The sequence below is a fragment of the Thalassophryne amazonica genome, chromosome 5 (genome assembly GCF_902500255.1).
Source record: "Thalassophryne amazonica chromosome 5, fThaAma1.1, whole genome shotgun sequence".
Classification (NCBI taxonomy): Eukaryota; Metazoa; Chordata; class Actinopteri; order Batrachoidiformes; family Batrachoididae; genus Thalassophryne; species Thalassophryne amazonica.
In genome coordinates, this window is record NC_047107.1 from 116,960,440 (window position 1) to 116,981,548 (window position 21,109).

The following is a 21,109-nucleotide window of genomic DNA, read 5'->3' on the forward strand; positions in this document are numbered from 1 at the left end:
TTTTTGACGACGGACAGACAGACAGACAGAAATTGCCACAACATCATCCCCCTTCAGGACTTCAGCCAGTGGGGATAAAAAGACCAGCTGTGGTTCACATCAGTGCAGCCAGATCTGCCAAAAGAAAGTGTCAGAACCTGATATCAACTTCTTTTATTTATTTTTTTTAAATGAAAAGAAAAGAGTTGAACATTAGCTGGAGAAATTCACATTCAAGTCTGACCTGCACACATTTTTTAATGAAACACTTATTCAGCTTTCATGCATTTTAACAGTCCCTCAATAACTCCTGTTTCATACCAGAATCAGCACTGATAAACCCAATTTGTCATTAAAACTGTAATTTTTTAATGTGGTCTGAGTGATGGACTGCAAGTCTGCCATTGTTCAGCACTTGAATGAGTGTTACTAACTGGTGCCCTGCAGGCCACATAAGGCCCAGTGATGACTGGAGGGAATTATGACAATAAATGTGCACATCAAAATTTTCTTATACCCAAATATAAGTTATAAATATTTTGTTTGCACCCACCAGTTATTGGTGTGTTTAGTGAAACTAAAACTGAGTGACCCCAGTCTTTCTTTTGAGGGGGTTTGTTAAGTCCCACTGAACCTGAACAAAATTGAAGGGGAACATTGACATTTGATCTTATTCAATCAACAATAATGAAGGCTGCTGAGTTCCATCATCCTGAGGATTGACCAGGAGGAGTTTGACAGCAAACTGGATTTACTTGAGAGTCGCAGCACTTTGAGAGAAAACCTGTGATCATCCAGGACACATGGAGGATTGTGATTGGCCACACATCTGATCAATGCACGAATGATGGAGAAGCACGACTGTAGTAGATGATGCCAATGAATCAACAACTTCAGCAGCTCCACCCAAAGTGATGCCAAAGCTCTGTTTACAAGTCGAACCAGCCAGGAAGCTGCGACGGTTTATAAACCTGAACTCAAGTGCAAGAAGACGAGGTCGAGGTCAGACTGCAGAGGTGAGAACTTCATTCAATTTTCACCTCAAATTAAAACTCAGAATAACTTGATGCTTGGTGATATTCATTTTGAAATGTGGACAGTTTGTACCAACGTTGTATTTCAGATTGTTTTTCCTGCTATAAACTGGTCATAAAGAATGATGATGTTTTTGTGTTGAACCTCCAGATGAAGCTGTTGGTGCTGCTCGTCACCCTGCTGGTTCTGTCCTGGACCAGTGCTGAAGATGTCAAAGATCAAGAGATCTTACAACAACACAATGAAGGTAAAGAGAAAAACAATAGGATTTTTCAAGGTTATTATTTTACTGCTGGGTAGAAATGTGCCTCATTATATGCTGCACTGTAATTATTACAAGAAATATTTTAACATACTCAATGGCTAAAAAGGCTTAAAACTTTCCTTTTTGCTAAAGCTTATAGTTAGGGCTGGATCAGGTGACCCTGAACCATCCCTTAGTTATGCTGCTATAGACGTAGACTGCTGGGGGGTTCCCATGATGCACTGTTTCTTTCTCTTTTTGCTCTGTATGCACCACTCTGCATTTAATCATTAGTGATCGATCTCTGCTCCCCTCCACAGCATGTCTTTTTCCTGGTTCTCTCCCTCAGCCCCAACCAGTCCCAGCAGACGACTGCCCCTCCCTGGGCCTGGTTCTGCTGGAGGTTTCTTCCTGTTAAGAGGGAGTTTTTCCTTCCCACTGTAGCCAAGTGCTTGCTCACAGGGGGTCGTTTTGACCGTTGGGGTTTTACATAATTATTGTATGGCCTTGCCTTACAATATAAAGCACCTTGGGGCAACTGTTTGTTGTGATTTGGCACTATATAAAAAAAATTGATTGATTGATTGATTGATTAATGTGTCATAGAGCAAGAAACACATTCAACGTAACTAAAATAATATTTATAAAGTGGTTATGTGATCAAAAATCACACTTCAATAATTCATCTCATCATCATCCGCTGCAGGTCACAATGATACAGCTGTGGTCAGATGTTTACATACAGTATATATTTCTTTTTATTACATTATTATATTTTTATTAGATTGCTTGTTATATTCTATTGTGCATGCTTATTTTATGTTATTTCATCCCCCCCACCCCCCCCCCACACACACACTTACATTTAGATATTTTATACTTAGTTATTTCTATATATTTGGGCATTCAGTGTGGGCAGCAAAGTAAGAATTTCATTGCACAGGGAAACATGTTTCTTTACTGTGCATGTGACAATAAAAGCTTTGAATTTCTTGAATTTGTCATGGGCTCTCATGATAATTTTAATGAACGTCCTTGAAGTGTTGTTTGGCCATTGTGTACAGTGGTGGGCACAGCTAACCAAAAAGTTAACTTTGATAGCAGCTAATCAGCTAACTGAAAAGTTATCTTTTATAAAGATAAACCGATAACCCACCCAAAAAATTTAACGGAAGCTACAGCTAACCGATAACCAATAACTTTCAGTATTGACTCCAGAACATTCTCAGCTACTAACAAGCCGATTGAGTTTTAACACTGCAATTGCTTCTGATAAAATTAAAGGCGATCACAAATGACACTACTGCTAGAGACTCCTGTTTGCTACTTATTTAGCAGCAGCGAAGCAGCTGAGTTCAACTCTACCTCAATAGAAGAAACCGAGCCACTAGGCTACCACCATTAAAAAAAAAAAATTAATTACCTTTAACAGCATACAGCACTCCCGCTGTAAGGCAGAGCTCTTGAAAAGAAAGCACATTTGACTTATAGTTTTGATTTATAAATCAAATTAATATGGATAGAATAACTCCATTAATGTCAACTCTGTCATTTGTGCAAAGTTAAAATATAACACATATCTTTTAATTTTAAATAATACACTAATTCCGAAGTTTTATAACATTAAAACTTAAATCTGGAACTGAAGAGCAAATACCACTCCCAAAAACACAATGTATCTCTATGGTAAAAGGCGCCGAGAGCCGCAGAGATTCACTTCAGCACAGACGTAAACTGGCAGTGACATGGCTGCGATCAAATCAATATGTCTGAAATTCGGTTTGTGTTTATTAATTTCCACGCAGATTAAATGTAGCAGACATGGATTATTTGGAATATTTGTTTTAGCAAGTTTGGCCAGTAGATGGCAGTGTTCATGGCATTATTCGCCCTACTGAGATATCCTATAATCCAGGGGTGGGCAACGAGGGCTGAGACACTGCAGGTTTTCCTTGCAACCAATCACCTCACCAGGTGGGTTGCTGATGAGCTTCTCCCCTGCACATAAACACCTGGTCATCAGTGAAATCACCTGCTGAGACACCTGAACATTAATGAAATCACCTGTGAAGGTGACTGGTAGCAAGGAAAACCTGCAATGTCTCAGCCCTTTATGGCACATGATTGCCCACAATCCTTTGCGCGTCAGAGAGTTGTTGCAAGTTTTAAGGGTCTCATGCATGCAGCCTCTTATTAACGTGATGAAAAGCATAAAAATTTATATTTTGGTTTTATCATGTTCATTTACAATTGTCATCATTTCGATTCTCTATGCTGTTTCAACGATAGACATTGGTTTCAACCACAGCAGCTCTCTGGTGTGCAAAGGATTATGGGATATTTCAATAGGGCACTGCCATCTACTGGTAGATGGTGTTCATAGCAGTATGAATACCAACACATTCGCATGGCTGCAAAATCTCCGTCTGTATACGGATGTCCGTCAATTTTTATTTTCTGGTTCCGTTTATTCCGTCATTTATAATCGCTAACTGGAAAAAAAAATTAATTGCTTCATTTCGACACAAAACGGGAGAGAAGGACGGAATTTGCTTTAAAATGTATTCCATACGGAGGCCGCGTGGTCGTGTGTGCGCAGTGGTGTTCTGGGCAGCGACTCTGTCACCGCGCTCATTACTTTCTGAAGGTAAACATGTGAGCAAAACCTCCGTTTATGGATTTCCGTCCAATTTTTTTTCCATGTTCCGTTTATGTCGTCGTATAAAACCGCTAACTTAAAAAAATATATATATTTTATGGCTTTATTTCGACACGAAACGCGCTCCTATCAAACCGGGTGTCCCTATGAGAAAATCAAACTCACCCCTCTCTTCTTCTACGGCGTTTAATGGCAGCCGGCATCCTTATTGTTGGACTGCTGCCACCTACTGTATCAGGCCGTTAAAGCAACCCCAAATTCTCTCATTGAGTCCCGTGTCTTTCAAGTATTTAAAAAGGCAACACTTCCTCCTCTCACTGGACTTTACTGCTAAAATACGTCCTACAGAAACTCCTTTCAGGCCTTACAATTGATTTCCTTTCGTTTTTACACTTTATAGCTTTATTTTTGACATGAAATGCACTCCTCTCTAAACGTGTGCCCCGGTGATGAAATCTAACTTACCCCTCTCTTCTTCTACGGCACTTAATGGCATCGCACTGCTGCCACCTGCTGCATCAGTCCATTATAGCAGTACTAAATCCTCTCGAGTCCAGTGTCTTTCAAGTATTAAAAAGTCAACACTTCCTCCTCTCGACCTTCTGGCTAAATTGCTTTCTGTATAAACTTCTTTTAGTACTTACAACTGATTTATTAAGTTTTTACTCTTTAATCGATTCAAAAATGACAAGATATATTTTGAAGTAAAATAAAATGCTAATACTGTAAAAGTGTTCATTGGTTATGATTTTTATCATTTATATTAAAACTTGTGGCATCTGAAAGTGCTGGATTGTGGTGACAGTATTTCACAAGACTTTATTTAAAATTCAGTTGGTCTGATGGTTCAATCAATCAATCTTTTTTTTTTTTTTATTTCGAACTTAGTTGTCAATTCCAGTATCATGGCAGTTCACAGTATAAGCAAATCAAATGAACAAAGCTTCTTTGTGCTCTCTGTACCTCTACACTCATGAAAAAATAAACAAGATAAAAAAAGAAGCAAATCAAAAAATGACAACAAGAAAGTTCGAAAGGGAGTGGGAAGAAGTAAAAATCCCACCCCAGTGCACATATCTTCAGTGGTTGCTTAACTGACAGTAAATACAACTGCAGTTAATTTACAATACCTAAATATATTTACAATTTCCCCCAAAAAGTGATTTCCAAATTAAATAAAACATTAAAAAAGAAAACTCAGCAGTGCCACACAGATAACATGAAGGCAGAATGCCACCATAGACTTCCATTTTTTTTTTATCTAATAACAGTCATGGACTTGCTGCCAGTAGAACTGCAGGTTGAGGTGCTGAAGTATGTAGGTATCGTGGACCTACTCAATGTGGAGGAGGCCTACGGCCACATGCCATCCATCCGCATACCAAGTCTTTGGAGAGAGGTGAAGATGTACAGGGTTGATGACCAGTACTTGCCAGAAGTGTGGGAGTTTATGAGCAAGGAAGTGGGATGCCGCTTGAAGGAACTTCATTTGCCCTACATGGCAGAAGAAGAGATAAGCTTCAACAACGGGGAAAAAGACTTTTCATTGGCAATACTTATCATTCGTAAGGGGGTCGTTTTGACCGTTGGGGTTTTTACATAATTATTGTATGGCCTTGCCTTACAATATAAAGCGCCTTGGGGCAACTGTTTGTTGTGATTTGGCGCTATATAAAAAAATTGATTGATTGATTGATCATGTCTTTTAGTGTCTTTAAGTGTATTATTTATTTTACCAGGTAATAGCATAAAGGTTCGAATAATTTATTTATTTTGTAAGACACACTTAGGATTTGATTAATTGTGTAGAATGAAAGCAGAAATTATAGTCAGTTAAATTATTGCAGACAGTCATCCCATTTGTGCATGGTAACTTATTATGGACACATACTGTCATACAAAATAGTAAATAAATTGTGATGAATTTAATACACTTTAGTCATTTTTTGCAGTATGATAAAAGCACTGTTTTAGGCGAAGGAAAACTGTCCAAATTGCACTCAGAATGCACCAAATTGCACCATTTTTTTTTTCAAAATTTCCGGGGGGGCATGCCCCCAGACTCCCCTAGATGACTTCACGGCTTCGCCGCACAGTCCGTCCACTCACGGAAAATGTTCAGTCAAAAAATTTTCAGTTGCTTGCAGCCATGCATTCGCTAGAAGTGCTGAATTCACTTAAGAAAAAGAATTTTCAGTTTCAAATTGCCTTTTTCTTTCCAAAGGAAAAAATGGCATGTTTAAAAATACACATTTATTTGTAAAACCCACCACACAACACGTTTCTGTCAGTTGTGTGTGTGTTATACCGAGCAGCCAACCACATGTCAGGGAAACTAATTTACCCATAATGCACTGCAGGCATGTGTCTAATGCTAAAACCTTCCAAATTAGTGCATTACTTTAAAACTAAAGCATATAGCTGATATTTTCACTTTATAAAACGTTAGACGTGATGTGGACATAAATAACTTCTCAGGAATTCATTTGTTTAAATTTTTAACGATAAGTCTAAACTATATGCCTGTAGATGACATGGGTGATATGCCAGTGACTGTATGTCTTCTCTAACAACATCCATAAATCTCTTTTTTTGGCTTCTCTCTTTGCCTTCTGCATTGTGGCTCCATCCTCAGCATCTTTCTCTCCATATGCCCTGGGTCCCTCATATGTACACTCAACAAAAATATAAATGCAACACTTTTGGTTTTGCTCCCATTTTGTATGAGATGAACTCAAAGATCTAAAACTTTTTCCACATACACAATATCACCATTTTCCTCAAATATTGTTCACAAACCAGTCTAAATCTGTGATAGTGAGCACTTCTCCTTTGCTGAGATAATCCATCCCACCTCACAGGTGTGCCATATCAAGATGCTGATTAGACACCATGATTAGTGCACAGGTGTGCCTTAGACTGCCCACAATAAAAGGCCACTCTGAAAGGTGCAGTTTTATCACACAGCACAATGCCACAGATGTCGCAAGATTTGAGGGAGCGTGCAGTTGGCATGCTGACAGCAGGAATGTCAACCAGAGCTGTTGCTCGTGTATTGAATGTTCATTTCTCTACCATAAGCCGTCTCCAAAGTCGTTTCAGAGAATTTGGCAGTACATCCAACCAGCCTCACGACCGCAGACCACGTGTAACTACACCAGCCCAGGACCTCCACATCCAGCATGTTCACCTCCAAGATCGTCTGAGACCAGCCACTCGGACAGCTGCTGAAACAATCGGTTTGCATAACCAAAGAATTTCTGCACAAACTGTCAGAAACCGTCTCAGGGAAGCTCATCTGCATGCTCGTCGTCTTCATCGGGGTCTCGACCTGACTCCAGTTTGTCATTGTAACCGACTTGAGTGGGCAAATGCTCACATTCACTGGTGTTTGGCACGTTGGAGAGGCGTTCTCTTCACGGATGATGCGAAGGAGATGTGTTGCACTGCATGAGGCAAATGGTGGTCACACCAGATACTGACTGGTATCCCCCCCCAATAAAACAAAACTGCACCTTTCAGAGTGGCCTTTTATTGTGGGCAGTCTAAGGCACACCTGTGCACTAATCATGGTGTCTAATCAGCATCTTGATATGGCACACCTGTGAGGTGGGATGGATAATCTCAGCAAAGGAGAAGTGCTCACTATCACAGATTTCGACTGGTTTGTGAACAATATTTGAGGGAAATGGTGATATTGTGTATGTGGAAAAAGTTTTAGATCTTTGAGTTCATCTCATACAAAATGGGAGCAAAACCAAAAGTGTTGTGTTTATATTTTTGTTGAGTATATATTTATGTCCAAACCATCTCAATCTCACCTCTCTGACTTTGTCACCAACCATCCAACCTGTGCTGTCGCGCTGATATTTTCACTCCTGTCCATCTGGGTTCTAGCTAGAACCATTTTAGTGCCGGATAAATTATGTGATTGCGACTCATGGCGGGGGTCAAGGGGGCAGAGCCCCCTGAAGCTATAGGGTTTTATACATCTAAAATGTTATTGACAAGCACTATTTTGTCAAATTTTGAATGGATTTAGATGCATTGAAAGAAAGAATAATAGACAAAAAAAATGACATTTATGTTGTAATATTTGTAATACCAAAGTTCTTTTTTAAATGTTTCTGCCAAAGCCTAAGTTAATAAAATAAATAATGTTGAAAAAGCTAAAAAACACATTAATATTTGATGGGCAGATAGCATTTGCTCTGTTCAAAAATGACACACTGTACATTTAATCCTGTGAAATATGCAGTGGATAGATAGATAGATAGATAGATAGATAGATAGATAGATAGATAGATAGATAGATAGATAGATAGATAGATAGATAGATAGATAGATAGATAGATAGATAGATAGATAGATAGATAGATAGATAGATAGATAGATAGATAGATAGATAGATAGATAGATAGATCGATAGATCGATCGATCGATCGCTAGTTGGGGTCAACTGTCTATCACTTTGGACAGTTGACCCCAACTATCAGTTCCAGGATTTTGTAAAGATGAAGGAGGGAAGGGGGGTGGATTTGAGATTGAGTAAGGGGAGCAGTCACCCCAGAAATCTTCCAATTTGTAGGTGCCGTTTCCTGCATATATTGTGGTAAAAATGGTAAATGGACTGCATTTATATAGCGCTTTTCCATCTATATCAGAAGCTCAAAGTGCTTTACAATGATGCCTCACATTCACCTACAGTAGTGTTCAGAATAATAGTAGTGCTATGTGACTAAAAAGATTAATCCAGGTTTTGAGTATATTTCTTATTGTTACATGGGAAACAAGGTACCAGAAGATTCAGTAGATTCTCACAAATCCAACAAGACCAAGCATTCATGATATGCACACTCTTAAGGCTATGAAATTGGGCTATTATAGTAAAAAAAAAAAAAAGAAAAGGGGGTGTTCACAATAATAGTAGCATCTGCTGTTGACGCTACAAACTCAAAACTATGTTCAAACTGCTTTTTTAGCAATCCTGTGAATCACTAAACTAGTATTTAGTTGTATAACCACAGTTTTTCATGATTTCTTCACATGTGCGAGGCATTAATTTTGTTGGTTTGGAAGCAAGATTTTGCTCGTTTACTAGTGTGCTTGGGGTCATTGTCTTGTTGAAACACCCATTTCAAGGGCATGTCCTATTCAGTAGTATTTTGACATATTCAAACTGATCCATGATACCTGGTATGCGATATATAGGCCCAACACCATAGTAGGAGAAACATGCCCATATCATGATGCTTGCACCACCATGCTTCACTGTCTTCACTGTGAACTGTGGCTTGAATTCAGAGTTTGGGGGGTCGTCTCACAAACTGTCTGCGGCACTTGGACCCAAAAACAACAGTTTTACTCTCATCTGTCCACAAAATATTCCTCCATTTCTCTTTAGGCCAGCTGATGTGTTCTTTGGCAAATTGTAACCTCTTCTGCACGTCTTTTATTTAACAGAGGGACTTTGCGGGGGATTCTTGCAAATAAATTAGCTTCACACAGGCGTCTTCTAACTGTAACATGACTTACAGGTAACTCCAGACTGTCTTTGATCATCCTGGAGCTGATCAATGGGTGAGCCTTTGCCATTCTGGTTATTCTTCTATCCATTTTGATGGTTGTTTTCCATTTTCTTCCATGCGTCTCTGGTTTTTTGTCCATTTTAAAGCATTGGAGATCATTGTAGATGAACAGCCTATGATTTTTTTGCACCTAAGTATAAGTTTTCCCCTCTCCAATCAACATTTTAATCAAACTATGCTGTTCTTCTGAACAATGTCTTGAACGTCGCATTTTCCTCAGGCTTTCAAAGAGAAAAGCATGTTCAACAGGTGCTGGCTTCATCCTTAAATAGGGGACACCTGATTCACACGTTTGTTCCACAAAATTGACGAACTCACTGACTGAATGCCACACTACTATTATTACTACTATATAATTTCATAGCCTTAAGAGTGTGCATATCATGAATGCTTGGTCTTGTTGGATTTGTGAGAATCTACTGAATCTTCTGGCACCTTGTTTGACATGTAACAATAAGAAATATACTCAAAACCTGGATTAATCTTTTTAGTCACATAGCACTACTATTATTCTGAACACTACTGTATTCACACAGACACACTCACACACCGACGTCAGATTGCTGCTATTCAAGGCGCACGCTACACACCGGGAGCAACTTGGGGATGAAGGATTAAGGGTGTGTAGTGACTGTCCGGCCAGACTGGGGTTTGAACCGAAAGACTGGGGTATCACAAAATACACCACAGAGAAAAAAAAAAAACTTGTAGCCTTTTTTTTTTTTACTTTTCTTGTACAATCTTGATTGTGACATCATGATGACAAATAACAGAGAACATCTGAAATGTCTAAAAACGTGAACTACTTTGCTCCACCTCACTGAATCATGGTCTGGTGTAAATGTATGTCGCTGAGTCACTTGTTGCTGAATGAAGGGATCAGAAACAGCATGTAACAGGGATTTTAATTTATTTGTTCTGCGAAGGTGGGGTGTGGGCGCTCCCTCTGTCCCCAATCTGGATCGGCCCTTGTCTATTTTCACCACCTCTATTCTTTGTAATGGCTCTGTTTCACCAGGCTCCTTCTCAGTCACACACATGTTCTGCTCTGCACTTTGACACGCTTCTCATTGCCAGCTTTTAAATGATAAATAAGGATGTGTTTTACTAGTTAGGCTTCAAAATTCTGATTTGCAAAAATGTGCCCATAGTACAGGTTGAAAAATACCCGTATTAAAAATCCCACTTAAGTTAAATGGTCTAAACCTAAACGTTGATTAAATGTCTGCAAATAGACATTGAACAAACCTTCACTCGTGAACCATTTTTAAATGTCTTTTTGACATTGGACTGGTTTAAAAGTGGGTGAAAAGACATTCAGACAGATATCACGCAGTTTTCAACCAAAACTCAACATTGAAATAATGTCTAGTGCTCACTGGGGTGGATGAGAGAGACAAACTAAAATGAATTCAAAGTTGTGCCCCCAATTCTTGTTACCTGAGACCAAAATATTGCCATGGGGTATTGCAAAGACTTTTTATCCTTCTGTCTGTCTGTCTGTGCTCAGCATCAGTCCAGTCCTATTACTTCCAGGGTCTTCAAATTCACAGGGAGCTTTCTTGGGATGCAGACCTTGGACAAGTTCAAAGATGGCTAACCTTGACCTATTCTGAGGGGTCAAAAGGTCACATTCTTCCTACACACTCTTTCAGTGATCACATGCTCATACGGCCGAGGGTATTTTCATATTGGGTTTTTTGTTTTGTTTTTTCAAGTCATTAAGGGTGTTTGTGTAGAATCATTCCACCCTGGCAAAAGGACAATTCAAAGATATCATTCGTAAGTCCCTTCTGCTGCTCCCTTGCAGATCTAAGGTGGATCTGTATGTTGATTTGACACAAGTTTTATGCCGGATGCCCTTAAAACATCAAAATTACCATGACATTCATGCCCATGATGGATGTATGTAAAATTACAACCAAGTGCCTGATGGGTGGACAGTTTTCATTTGTGTGTGTGTGTGTGTGTATACAGTTACAGAATGGGAAACGGGAAAGTGGATCCAAGCTGATACTGATACACTGGTACTGTATTTCTAATTGTGGAATAAGGAGTTGGGCTCTAAATATGATCGAGTCCCAGTTACATTATTCTCCTGTGTCCTGAGAGAAGAAACATCCTCTGCACTGTCAGTACATCCAGCTGTAAATGAGAACCAGCTTTGGCTGAGAAACTATTCTGCATGTAGAGGGAGTCAGAGACTCACCCACATCGTGCTCTTATCTGCAGAAAAGCTTCCTATAACTGAGCAACCGTTACACACGGTGTTAAACAAACATTCATTTATTCTGTAAACTCTCTTATGCTTGAATTTTGTGGAATAATTTGCCACTGGAGGTGAGAAGGTCAAACTCTGCTGAGTCTGTTAAAGCCAGTCTTAAAACACTCTTTTTTTTTTTCTTTTGAAGTTCATAATAAACTAGAGCTCTTGGTGAATTTCTATTGGGCCTTCATTAATGGTAAATGTCCACCAGGTGGAGATATTCCATTTCAAGAACCTTGAAAAATAAAGTCATACTGACTTATGGTTTTGATTTATAAATAACATTAATACCGATAGAATAACTCCATTAATGTCAATTCTGTCATTTGTACAAAGTTAAAATATAGCATATATATTTTAATGTTGAATAATGCACTAACTCTGAGGTTTTGTAACAAATACAGGCAAAGGATTCTGGGTAAAAGTGCCTCTGCTAAACACTGATTCAGTCATTCATTATGTAAACCAACATGTTAATGTGACGTCTGTCGTGTGTTGGTGTTTACAGATAAATGTCCTTTTGTAAAATATTCCATTTTTTATTTGTAAAAACAGGCATTTTTACGGAGCCCTGGAAGTGTCATCACAAAATGTTTTGCATGTGGAGAGAATGTGCGCACGTTTTATGATGTTGTAAAACGTGCTTTACACCATGCGAGATGATTTTTCATGCAGGAATTTTTTGGACCGAGTTTCAGGTTAATCGTGCGTCCTGTATCGTGTAGTGTACATGGAGTAACAAGCTGTGCTTAACATCTCAGGACCACCTCCTGATCGCCGATCGTATGGTCCAATGAAAATCAAACCTGTTTGATATTATTCTGGTTGGCCATTGTGAGGGTATCCTGCTGCTGAAAAGCTACAAGCATCAAACCGCTCGCACTGTGCATGTACAAACACTGCAGAGCTGTCTTGTAATGTTATTTTATTTTTATTTTTGCTTTTGTTTTGTTTTGTTTTTAAACTTCATTTGTAAATAAAAAAAAAAAGCCATTTGCAAAGCCAAAAAGTTGATTTGACAATCATTTGATTTAACCGGACACTTAGTACTTTGGGCGAATACTGCCATGAACACTACTGGCCAGTAGATGGCAGTAGAGGCCATGAAAACAAAATTCCAGATAATCCCTGTCTGCTACATTTAAAATGTGTGGAATTTAACAAATGCAAATATAATAACAGTCTGTAAACCCAGAGAATATATTCACAAGAGTTTTAGGCACTAGAGTTTAATGCTGTTGTCCGTGGAGCCTGAACAGAGTGTCTGAAATGCATTTGTCCTGTCGTGAATGTACTGAGATTACATCATCCTACCCATAATGCACTGGGCACAGCATGTGCTCACAAAACCTTAAAAATTAGCACATTACTTTAAAACTAAAACATATATCTGATATTTTCACTTTATAAAACTTCAGACATGACAGTAATTTTAAATAACTTGTCCAAAATTAGCTTGGTTAAAATTTGAACCATAAGTTAAAAATGTATGCCTCTGGATGACTTAGATGATATTGCCAGCATATTAGTATGGTGTTAAAGAAAATATATATATATTTTTTTGGGCTATTTCTTCTTTGTCTACAGAGAATAGATATGCTTTTCATAGAAGCATCTCTCTTCTGTTAGCAGAGGGTATAACTGTTCATCTGTTATAAAACTTTTAACAGGTAGCTGCTGAACTTTTTTTATATTTTAAAAATGCATATTGCTGTTCAGCTTTGTTTACTTTGTTTATTGGTCTAAAAGTTATCGGACAGAAATTAATCGGAAGATAATTGGTCCGATAATGGTTTTAAAGTTATCTAAAGAGATAATCCGATAATAAAAACATGATCTTTGATAATTATCTGTTATCGGATTATCGGAAGTGTGCCCACCACTGACCTCAGACGCTACACAGTAAATACTTGTGCACTTTTCTGTCCTTATTGACCTAAATGTCTTGTCCTGTCATCACCGAGGGAAGGTGAGAAACGAAGTTTCTCACCTTCTTCTTTATGTTTATTTCAAGTTGTTTACTTTAATATTTTATGTGTCTGTGATTTTTATATTAGTATTGATGTCAGTTACTTTATATATTTTGTTACCATGTAATCTTCTTTAGTAATCTGTTTTGTGGCAACCCAGAGCAAAGAAGTTGAAATAACATGTAGTTACAGATTGGATGGGCTGCAATATGAAACTTTCCCACTATATGTCATAGAATCAGATCAAAATTGCCTTTATTGCCATTGTAATTTGCATTACAACAAGATTTGAGTGCAACTCTAAAAAGGTGCTTTTTGTGGTGCAAGTAATTTTTAGCCAAATAAAGATAGTGAAATTTAATGGTAAATTATTCAGAGTGTATGTACAACTAATATAAACAGAAGGTAAAATAAAATAAAATAAAATAAAATGTGGACCATGTAGAATGTAAAACGAGAATTATATACAACTGTGGATTCATATTGCACGGGAAAATTGCACATGGTTTACAGATATTGCACAAGAAACTTGAAAGGTGCGGATTAGAGTGATTTGTTATTGTTCAGTGCAGTGATCGCTGTGGGGAGAAAGCTATCCCTGAGTCTGTTTGTCCTAGTTTTGATTGACCTATACCGTCGGCCGGAGGGTAGTAGGTCAAACAGGTGGATGCTGGGGTGGGATGTGTCTTTGCTGATGCTGGCAGCTCTGCTGAGGTAGTGAGAGCTGGCAATGTCTTCCAGGCTGGGCAGAGAGAAACCAGTGATCCCCTGGGCCATTTTGATCACCCTCTGCAGCACTCTCCTGTCTGCTGCTGAGCACTCCCCGTACCACGCTGTGATGCGGTACTTCAGGATGCTCTCGGTGGTGGCTCTGTCGAACAACACCAGCAGCTTCTCCTCCAGATTGTTTCTCCTGAGCACCCTCAGGAAGTGGAGTCGCTGCTGAGCTTTTTCACCACCACTGTGGTGTTGGCAGTCCAGAAGAGGTTGTCAGAGAGCTGCACTCCCAGGAACCTGATTGAGCTGACCCTTTCCACATAGTCCCCTTGGATGTAGAGCGGGGCTGGGTCAGCCCTGTTCTTGCTGAAGTCCAGGATTATTTCTTTTGTTTTTGTGGTGTTCAGCGGCAGGTTGTTAGCTGAACACCACGCTGTCAGTCGATTGACCTCATCTCTGTAGTCAGTCTCATCCCCCCCTGAGATGAGCCCAGTCACGGTGTATCATCCGCAGACTTTATGATGGTGTTTGTGGGATGGGTCGGAGAGCAGTCGTGCGTGTAAAGGGTGAACAGGAGGGGGCTCAGTACACACTCTTGAGGGGAACCAGTGCTGAGTGTGATGGTGGAGGAAAGGTGGAGGCCAAGTTTCACGGATTGTGGGCGGTTTGTGAGGAAGTCCTTGATCCACTGGCAGATGGGGGTGGAGATGCCCAGATGTGTCAGTTTCTGGACCACGATCTCCAGGATGATGTGGTTGAAGGCTGAGCTGAAGTCCAGGAAGAGCATCCTCAAATAGCTCCCCTGGTGCTCCAGGTGGCTCAGTGCAGTGTGGAGAGCTGTGGTGATAGCGTCCTCTGTGGAGCGGTTTGCCCTGTAGGAAAACTGGTGGGGGTCCAGAGTGGGAGGCAGACAGGCTCTGATGTGCTGAGAGACCAGTCTTTCAAAGCACTTCATGACCACAGGCGTAAGTGCAACAGGCCTGTAGTCATTTATGTTCTCCACTGCTGACTTCTTTGGGACTGGAATGATGGTGGAGGATTTGAGGCAGGGTGGAATGATGGCCTGCAACAGGGACAGGTTGAAGATGCAGGTGAAAACTCCAGCCAGTTGGTCAGCACACGCTTTGAGTACCTTTCCAGGTACACCATCGGGGCCGGCCGCCTTCCTGGGGTTCACCGCCTTCAGGACACATCTCACTTCGTGTTCCTGAAGTGTTAGCGTGCTTATGCCGGAGGGTGGTGGGTGTGGAGTTGCTGCTGGTCTGTCTGCTTCGAAGCGGGCAAAGAAGCGGTTCAGCTACTCTCCCAGCGAGGCGTCAGACCTAGCATTTCCTGGGTTACTGCTTCTGTAGTTGATTATGATTTATTCCCTGCCACATCCTTCTGGGGTCATCTGCAGCGAAGTGGTCCTCTATCTTTTCCTTGTAGGCAGCCTTGGCCTCTCTGATGCCTCTTTTCAGATCTGACCTGTCTGCGCTGTACAGGGCCCTGTCCCCTGATTTAAAGGCAGTATTGCAGCTTTTTAATAGGGACTGGACTGCACTGTTCATCCAGGGCTTCTGGTTTGCAAAAACCCTGACCATTTTGTTGACATCGACAGTGTCAACACAGTTCTTAATGTAAGAGAGTACAGTGTCAGTGTACTGCAGGTTGTGGCTGGAAAATAAATCCCATACAGTTCGTGAGAAGCAGTCCTGTAGCTGGGAGAGTGCTCCCTCAGGCCAAGTTTGGATTGTCTTTCATTGTGGCTTTGTTCGCCTCAGCAGGGGGGTGTAGGTGGGGGTGAGGGACAGGCAGAGATGGTCAGATCCAGCGAGATGGGGGAGTTGTTTGAGTAGACATGGTCCAAAGTATTTTCCCCTCTGGTGGCACACTTCATGTACTGGACAAACTGGGAGCACAGTCTTTAAACATGCTTGGTTGAAGTCACCAGCAACAATACAAACGCCATCTGGGTGGGCCAGCTGCTGTTTATTTACACAGGCAAGCAAGAGGCTAAGGGCCGTGCTAACGTTAGCATCAGGTGGGATGTAAACAGCAAACACGACTACTGTGAACTCCCTTGGGAGATAAAAAGGTATGCACGAGACTGCCAGCACCTCTAAATCAGGAGAACAGTGAGAGTCAATGACCCTGCTGCTACAGCACTACTCACGGTTCATATAAACACAGAGCTCCCCACCTTTGCACTTACTGAATCACTGGTTTTGTCCTGCCGGTGTAGCATGCGGCCTGCTAGCTCGACTGCAGCATCGGGGATCAGCAGATGAAGCCACGTCTCCATGATGAAAATAATGCTGCAGTTCTGCACAAAGCTGTTTGTGGCCATTCGTAGCTCCAATTTGTCCCTTTTTGTGGGTGATGGATCTGGAGTTTGAGAGGAAGAGGCTCGGTAATGCTAGCCTGTGAGGTTGTTTACATAGCCTAACATCGGGGCCGGACCAGCATCCTCGTTTGTGCTTCCTGTCTCTACGCCGCCTTCCCCAGCTGCTGGGCAGGCTGGTAATCTACGGAGAGCATGGTGTTCTCGCTGTGTCCTCCGGGATGTTGTGGTACTGGTGGAATTCGCTCGTAACAGTTTGTACCTCAGACCGAGGTTGATAGGGTTGTGGTGGCTGAAGCTGTTGGTCGCTTTACAAAACTTGAAGAATATACACGCAAAAAGTAAGAAAAACAAGCATCAAATTGGAGAGCTAAAAGCTACTGCGCCCATGCACGCCGCCATCTTGTAACAATAGAAGTCACCTTCAACATTAGTGAATGCCCATTTCAGGTTGAAGGTCAGACTTGAGGTGTGAATATTAGTTTGCATCTATCTCCAGCAGCAGCATGAATACGTTTGATCAGGTTTTGGTTTTTTCCCCTCTTTTTTTTTTTTTTTTGTATTTCTATGCAGAAAACAACCACAAGTCAGAACTTGGAAAACCAGCTCCCCAACGCACAGATAATGAGACGTCACAACTCGGACAGGAAACTCCAACAATAAGGGTGGCTAGAGCTTATGAGATTAGTTCTAAATCCAACTTACAATGGGTTCAGTGGAGTGGACACATTCCAAGTAACGCAGTTAAAATTTCAAATACATATGTAGGTCGTGAAGACTATGTCTGCAGAGTCGGCTGTGAAGCTGGCTACTACACTCCCACAAAGGGCCCTTACTGCTACTACCCTTATGGATTTAAAGAACTACAGAGTAAAGTGTTCCACATACTGGTGAACAGAGATAACTTTGAGATTCTGGAGTGGAAGTGGGAGACGGGTGGTCAAGTGCCAACAAATGCAGTCTTGGCCTGCAGAGACATATATGTGGCAAAGAACAAGTACGGTCTAGGAAAACTACACCAAAGCCATCATGTTTTCTATCTTCCATGGCAAGGAATAGAGTATAAGTACAACAAGTACAGTGTCCTGAATGTCAACATGGATGTAGTCGAGCAGAAAATCACGAATGTCATATACAACATGAAAGGGGTTCATGTTTATAAAGATAAACCAGAGACCCTCCGCAAGACCACCGTTAAAAACTATCAGTGTACCACAGTTACCAAAGAGGTTTCCCTCAAGAAATCAACTGAGACGTCACAAAGTTGGGAAATCAGCAGTTCTATCACACTTGGTGTCTCAACTAAAGTCAGTGCTGGGATCCCCAACATTGTCGATGTGAGTGTGGCAGTAAGCGTTGAGACCTCAGTGGAAATCTCCCATGGAACCAGTACGAAGGAATCAACCAGTCACTCTCTTTCTATCTCTGCCACCGTTCCTCCAAACAGCTACTGTGTTGTCACTATGGAGGGTCGTAAGTTCAAGGCAGACATCCCGTTCACAGCACGCCTGACCCGCAAGTACCACAATGGGAAGGTCACCTCTTCATCGGTCAAAGGAATCTACAAGAAGGTCCAGGTGGGAGAAATCCAGGGAGTGGCGCATCGCTGCCAAAAGATAGCTGGTGCCATGCCGTGCTAATGTTCAGCTGTTTCACCTTTGTAGGATGTCTACATGTGAAGTGCTGATCCTGTTTCAGTATGAAAGAAAAAAACCCAGTCACATGTCAAAATGTTTACTTGATATATTAAATAAAAAAAATGTCATTCAGCATATTACAACTGTCTTTTTTGTGTTGCTTCTTGATATTAAGTAGAAATAAATGTCAGTTTTGAGGCTCGAGGTTTTAAAAAGATAAGAACATTGTAAAATGTGCAGCTGACTAAAAAGTTGACTCAAATCCTCACAAATCCCAGTGTGGATCTGTGCTGGATCAACGGGATGCTGAAGAAATGGGATCAGCTGCAACACAAGCATTATTTTTACTGTGTGTGTGTTATGGATCCCAGGAGTGTCACCATACCAACAAAATGAAACACCTTCAAATTCTAGGTATGGTGCAGCAGGAATGAAGACACAGAACATTCCATTAGTTTTCCAGATCACATCTCTTATTCTCCTTTCAAAAAAAAATACCCAAATCCATAATATGTTCACAAAATATTCTGAATGGACTGATGTACCACCCTTGACCTTGATCAGTCTCTCTCAGTTCATTCAGGTATTTTGGGTGCAGTGTCCATCATCAGTCCAGTCGTTCCGTTGTTTCCTACAAAACGTTTGCAAATTGTTGACATTATCATCTGTCTTGTGTAATTTTCACAGTATTCTGCTACATTATAAAACATACATAACCACCTGCACATATGTGATATAAGGTAAGACTGGTTCATGTTACTCCTCCTCTGCAGCTCCATGCAGAGCTCTCTACGTCACTCTCTGTAGCCTGATGTGCACCTCCCAAAAATTTAAGCTACAGATCAAAATGACAAAGACCTCATGGGCTGTGATTGGTCACTTTTCCGGTTTCACTCCTTCATATTTAAAAGTTTTTTGCAGTGAACGCAGATTACATTTTAATCATGAATGAAATAGAGGACCATTTGGCAGAAGTAGTCTGCAAATATGACCACCTTTACAACACGGCATCGAAAAACTACAAAAATGCTCAAATGACCAGCTATTCATGGAGGGAAATTGCATGTAATGTTGGTTTGGAGATCAATGATTGTATAAAATGGAGGTCACTGAGGGACAAATTTGTCTAGGAAAAAAAAGAAAAAACAACAGGCAGCAGGTGGAAAGAAAGTCCCTGCCTTGTTCTTCACGTCACACCCTGTTGTGGTTAACCACGGAACTGACTGGTAGGAGCCAAACACAGAGAGCTGTGACGGATTAAAGCAAGTAACGACTTCATTTTAATAGTGAAGGGGATGAATGTACAGTGGATCAGTTCATTGTGCATGAGGGATGATGGTCAAACAGAAACCAGAAGGAGACACCATGGAGCCACAGCACCAGAGGACAGGACATGAGGAGGTGAGATACAACCGACTGAAGACTGCAAGGAATCAGAGGACCAAGTTAAACAGAGAGATGAAGAATAGAAAAAAAATCCACAAAGGAGTGATAGTGATAATCCACTGATAAAGAGGGGAAAAACAGTCTGCAAAAAACATCCACTTAATCCATTTTTGGTTAGAAAGAACCAAACAAAAGATGCACTTAAAAACTGAATTCAATGAAAATAGATAAACCAGGAAGAACATTGAATGAATGAATTTATTCAGCACAGACAGTCCAAAACAACAACAAAAAACTTACAATGAAGAAAGAAATTGAATTAACAATGCATCTGTGTGCCTGAAATGGTATAGGCAGAAGCAAAGCTTATTAACACCTAACCCTTTAACCAAAAATAAAATTATCTAGTCCAAAAGGAGTGGGGGGAAGTAAACAACCCATCTATTCCCACTCCTATTTTTAACTCTTCAATCTCTTCACCTTAAAGGACACAATCCGAATGCTACCAAACAAATTTACATTTACAAAGTTACATTTACAATTGGCAACACACAAAACTCATCCTTTCTTCAGCAGATACATATCTTGAAAACATCATGTCTTTATATTGATTTTTTTGATATTTGGACATCGTTTGAGTTCCTCCGTCAGGTAATCCCATATACTAGGGCAACACATGGAGACACAGAAACCTTTCCTGGTTGTCCGAGCGCCAGCAATTCTAAAATGATACAAGCCTCGTAAATTATATTTTCCCTCTCTCTCAATAAAAAAAACTTTTTGAATTCTAAATGGCACTTGTTTATTTTTCACTTTGTACATTGAACAGTCTTGAACAAAATCATATCGTGAAGTTTTAATATTTGAGATTTAATGAACAATGGGTTGGTGTGGCCACGATAACCTGTATTATGAATTGTTCTTAATGGTCTTTTTTGAAGAATGAATAGTGGTTGCAATGCAGTTTTACAATTGTTGCCCCAAGCTTCAGCACAGTACGTCAGGTAGGGTGCAACCAATGAACAATACAGAGTATGTAGTGCTTTGCAATCAAGAACATGCTTTGCTTTATTTAATACTGCAATATTCGTTGACACTTTCTTTTGAATATGTTAAATATAAGCTTTCCAATTAATTTTTTCATCAATAATGACACTTAAAAACTTATTTTCTTTGACACGTTCTATGTTTACCCCTTGTGTTTTTATCTGTATTTGTATGACTTGTTTATAATTTCCAAATAATATTAATTTAGTTTTTTGACAAATTTAATGATAATTTGTTAATACTAAACCATGTCTTTAA

The 21,109-nt window shown here is 40.3% G+C and overlaps 1 protein-coding gene across 1 annotated transcript; it reads left to right on the forward strand.

Annotated features, from left to right (window-relative positions):
* The first annotated feature begins 912 nt into the window (after positions 1 to 912).
* On the forward strand, positions 913 to 18,486 carry LOC117511179 (natterin-4-like). The gene is made up of 3 exons (XM_034171165.1): positions 913 to 995; positions 1,165 to 1,261; positions 17,355 to 18,486. Exons 2-3 carry the CDS (start codon positions 1,165 to 1,167, stop codon positions 18,419 to 18,421), a joined length of 1,164 nt encoding a protein of 387 aa, XP_034027056.1. The 5' UTR covers positions 913 to 995; the 3' UTR covers positions 18,422 to 18,486.
* The last annotated feature ends 2,623 nt before the right edge of the window (positions 18,487 to 21,109 follow it).

What these genes read in the sequence shown, in the direction of transcription:
- LOC117511179 (XM_034171165.1), top strand. Translation starts at nt 1,165, where the DNA reads ATGAAGCTGTTGGTGCTGCTCGTCACCCTGCTGGTTCTGTCCTGGACC. An exon ending in CTTACAACAACACAATGAAG is followed by an intron (nt 1,262 to 17,354) that starts GTAAAGAGAAAA and finishes ATTTCTATGCAG; the next exon opens with AAAACAACCACAAGTCAGAA.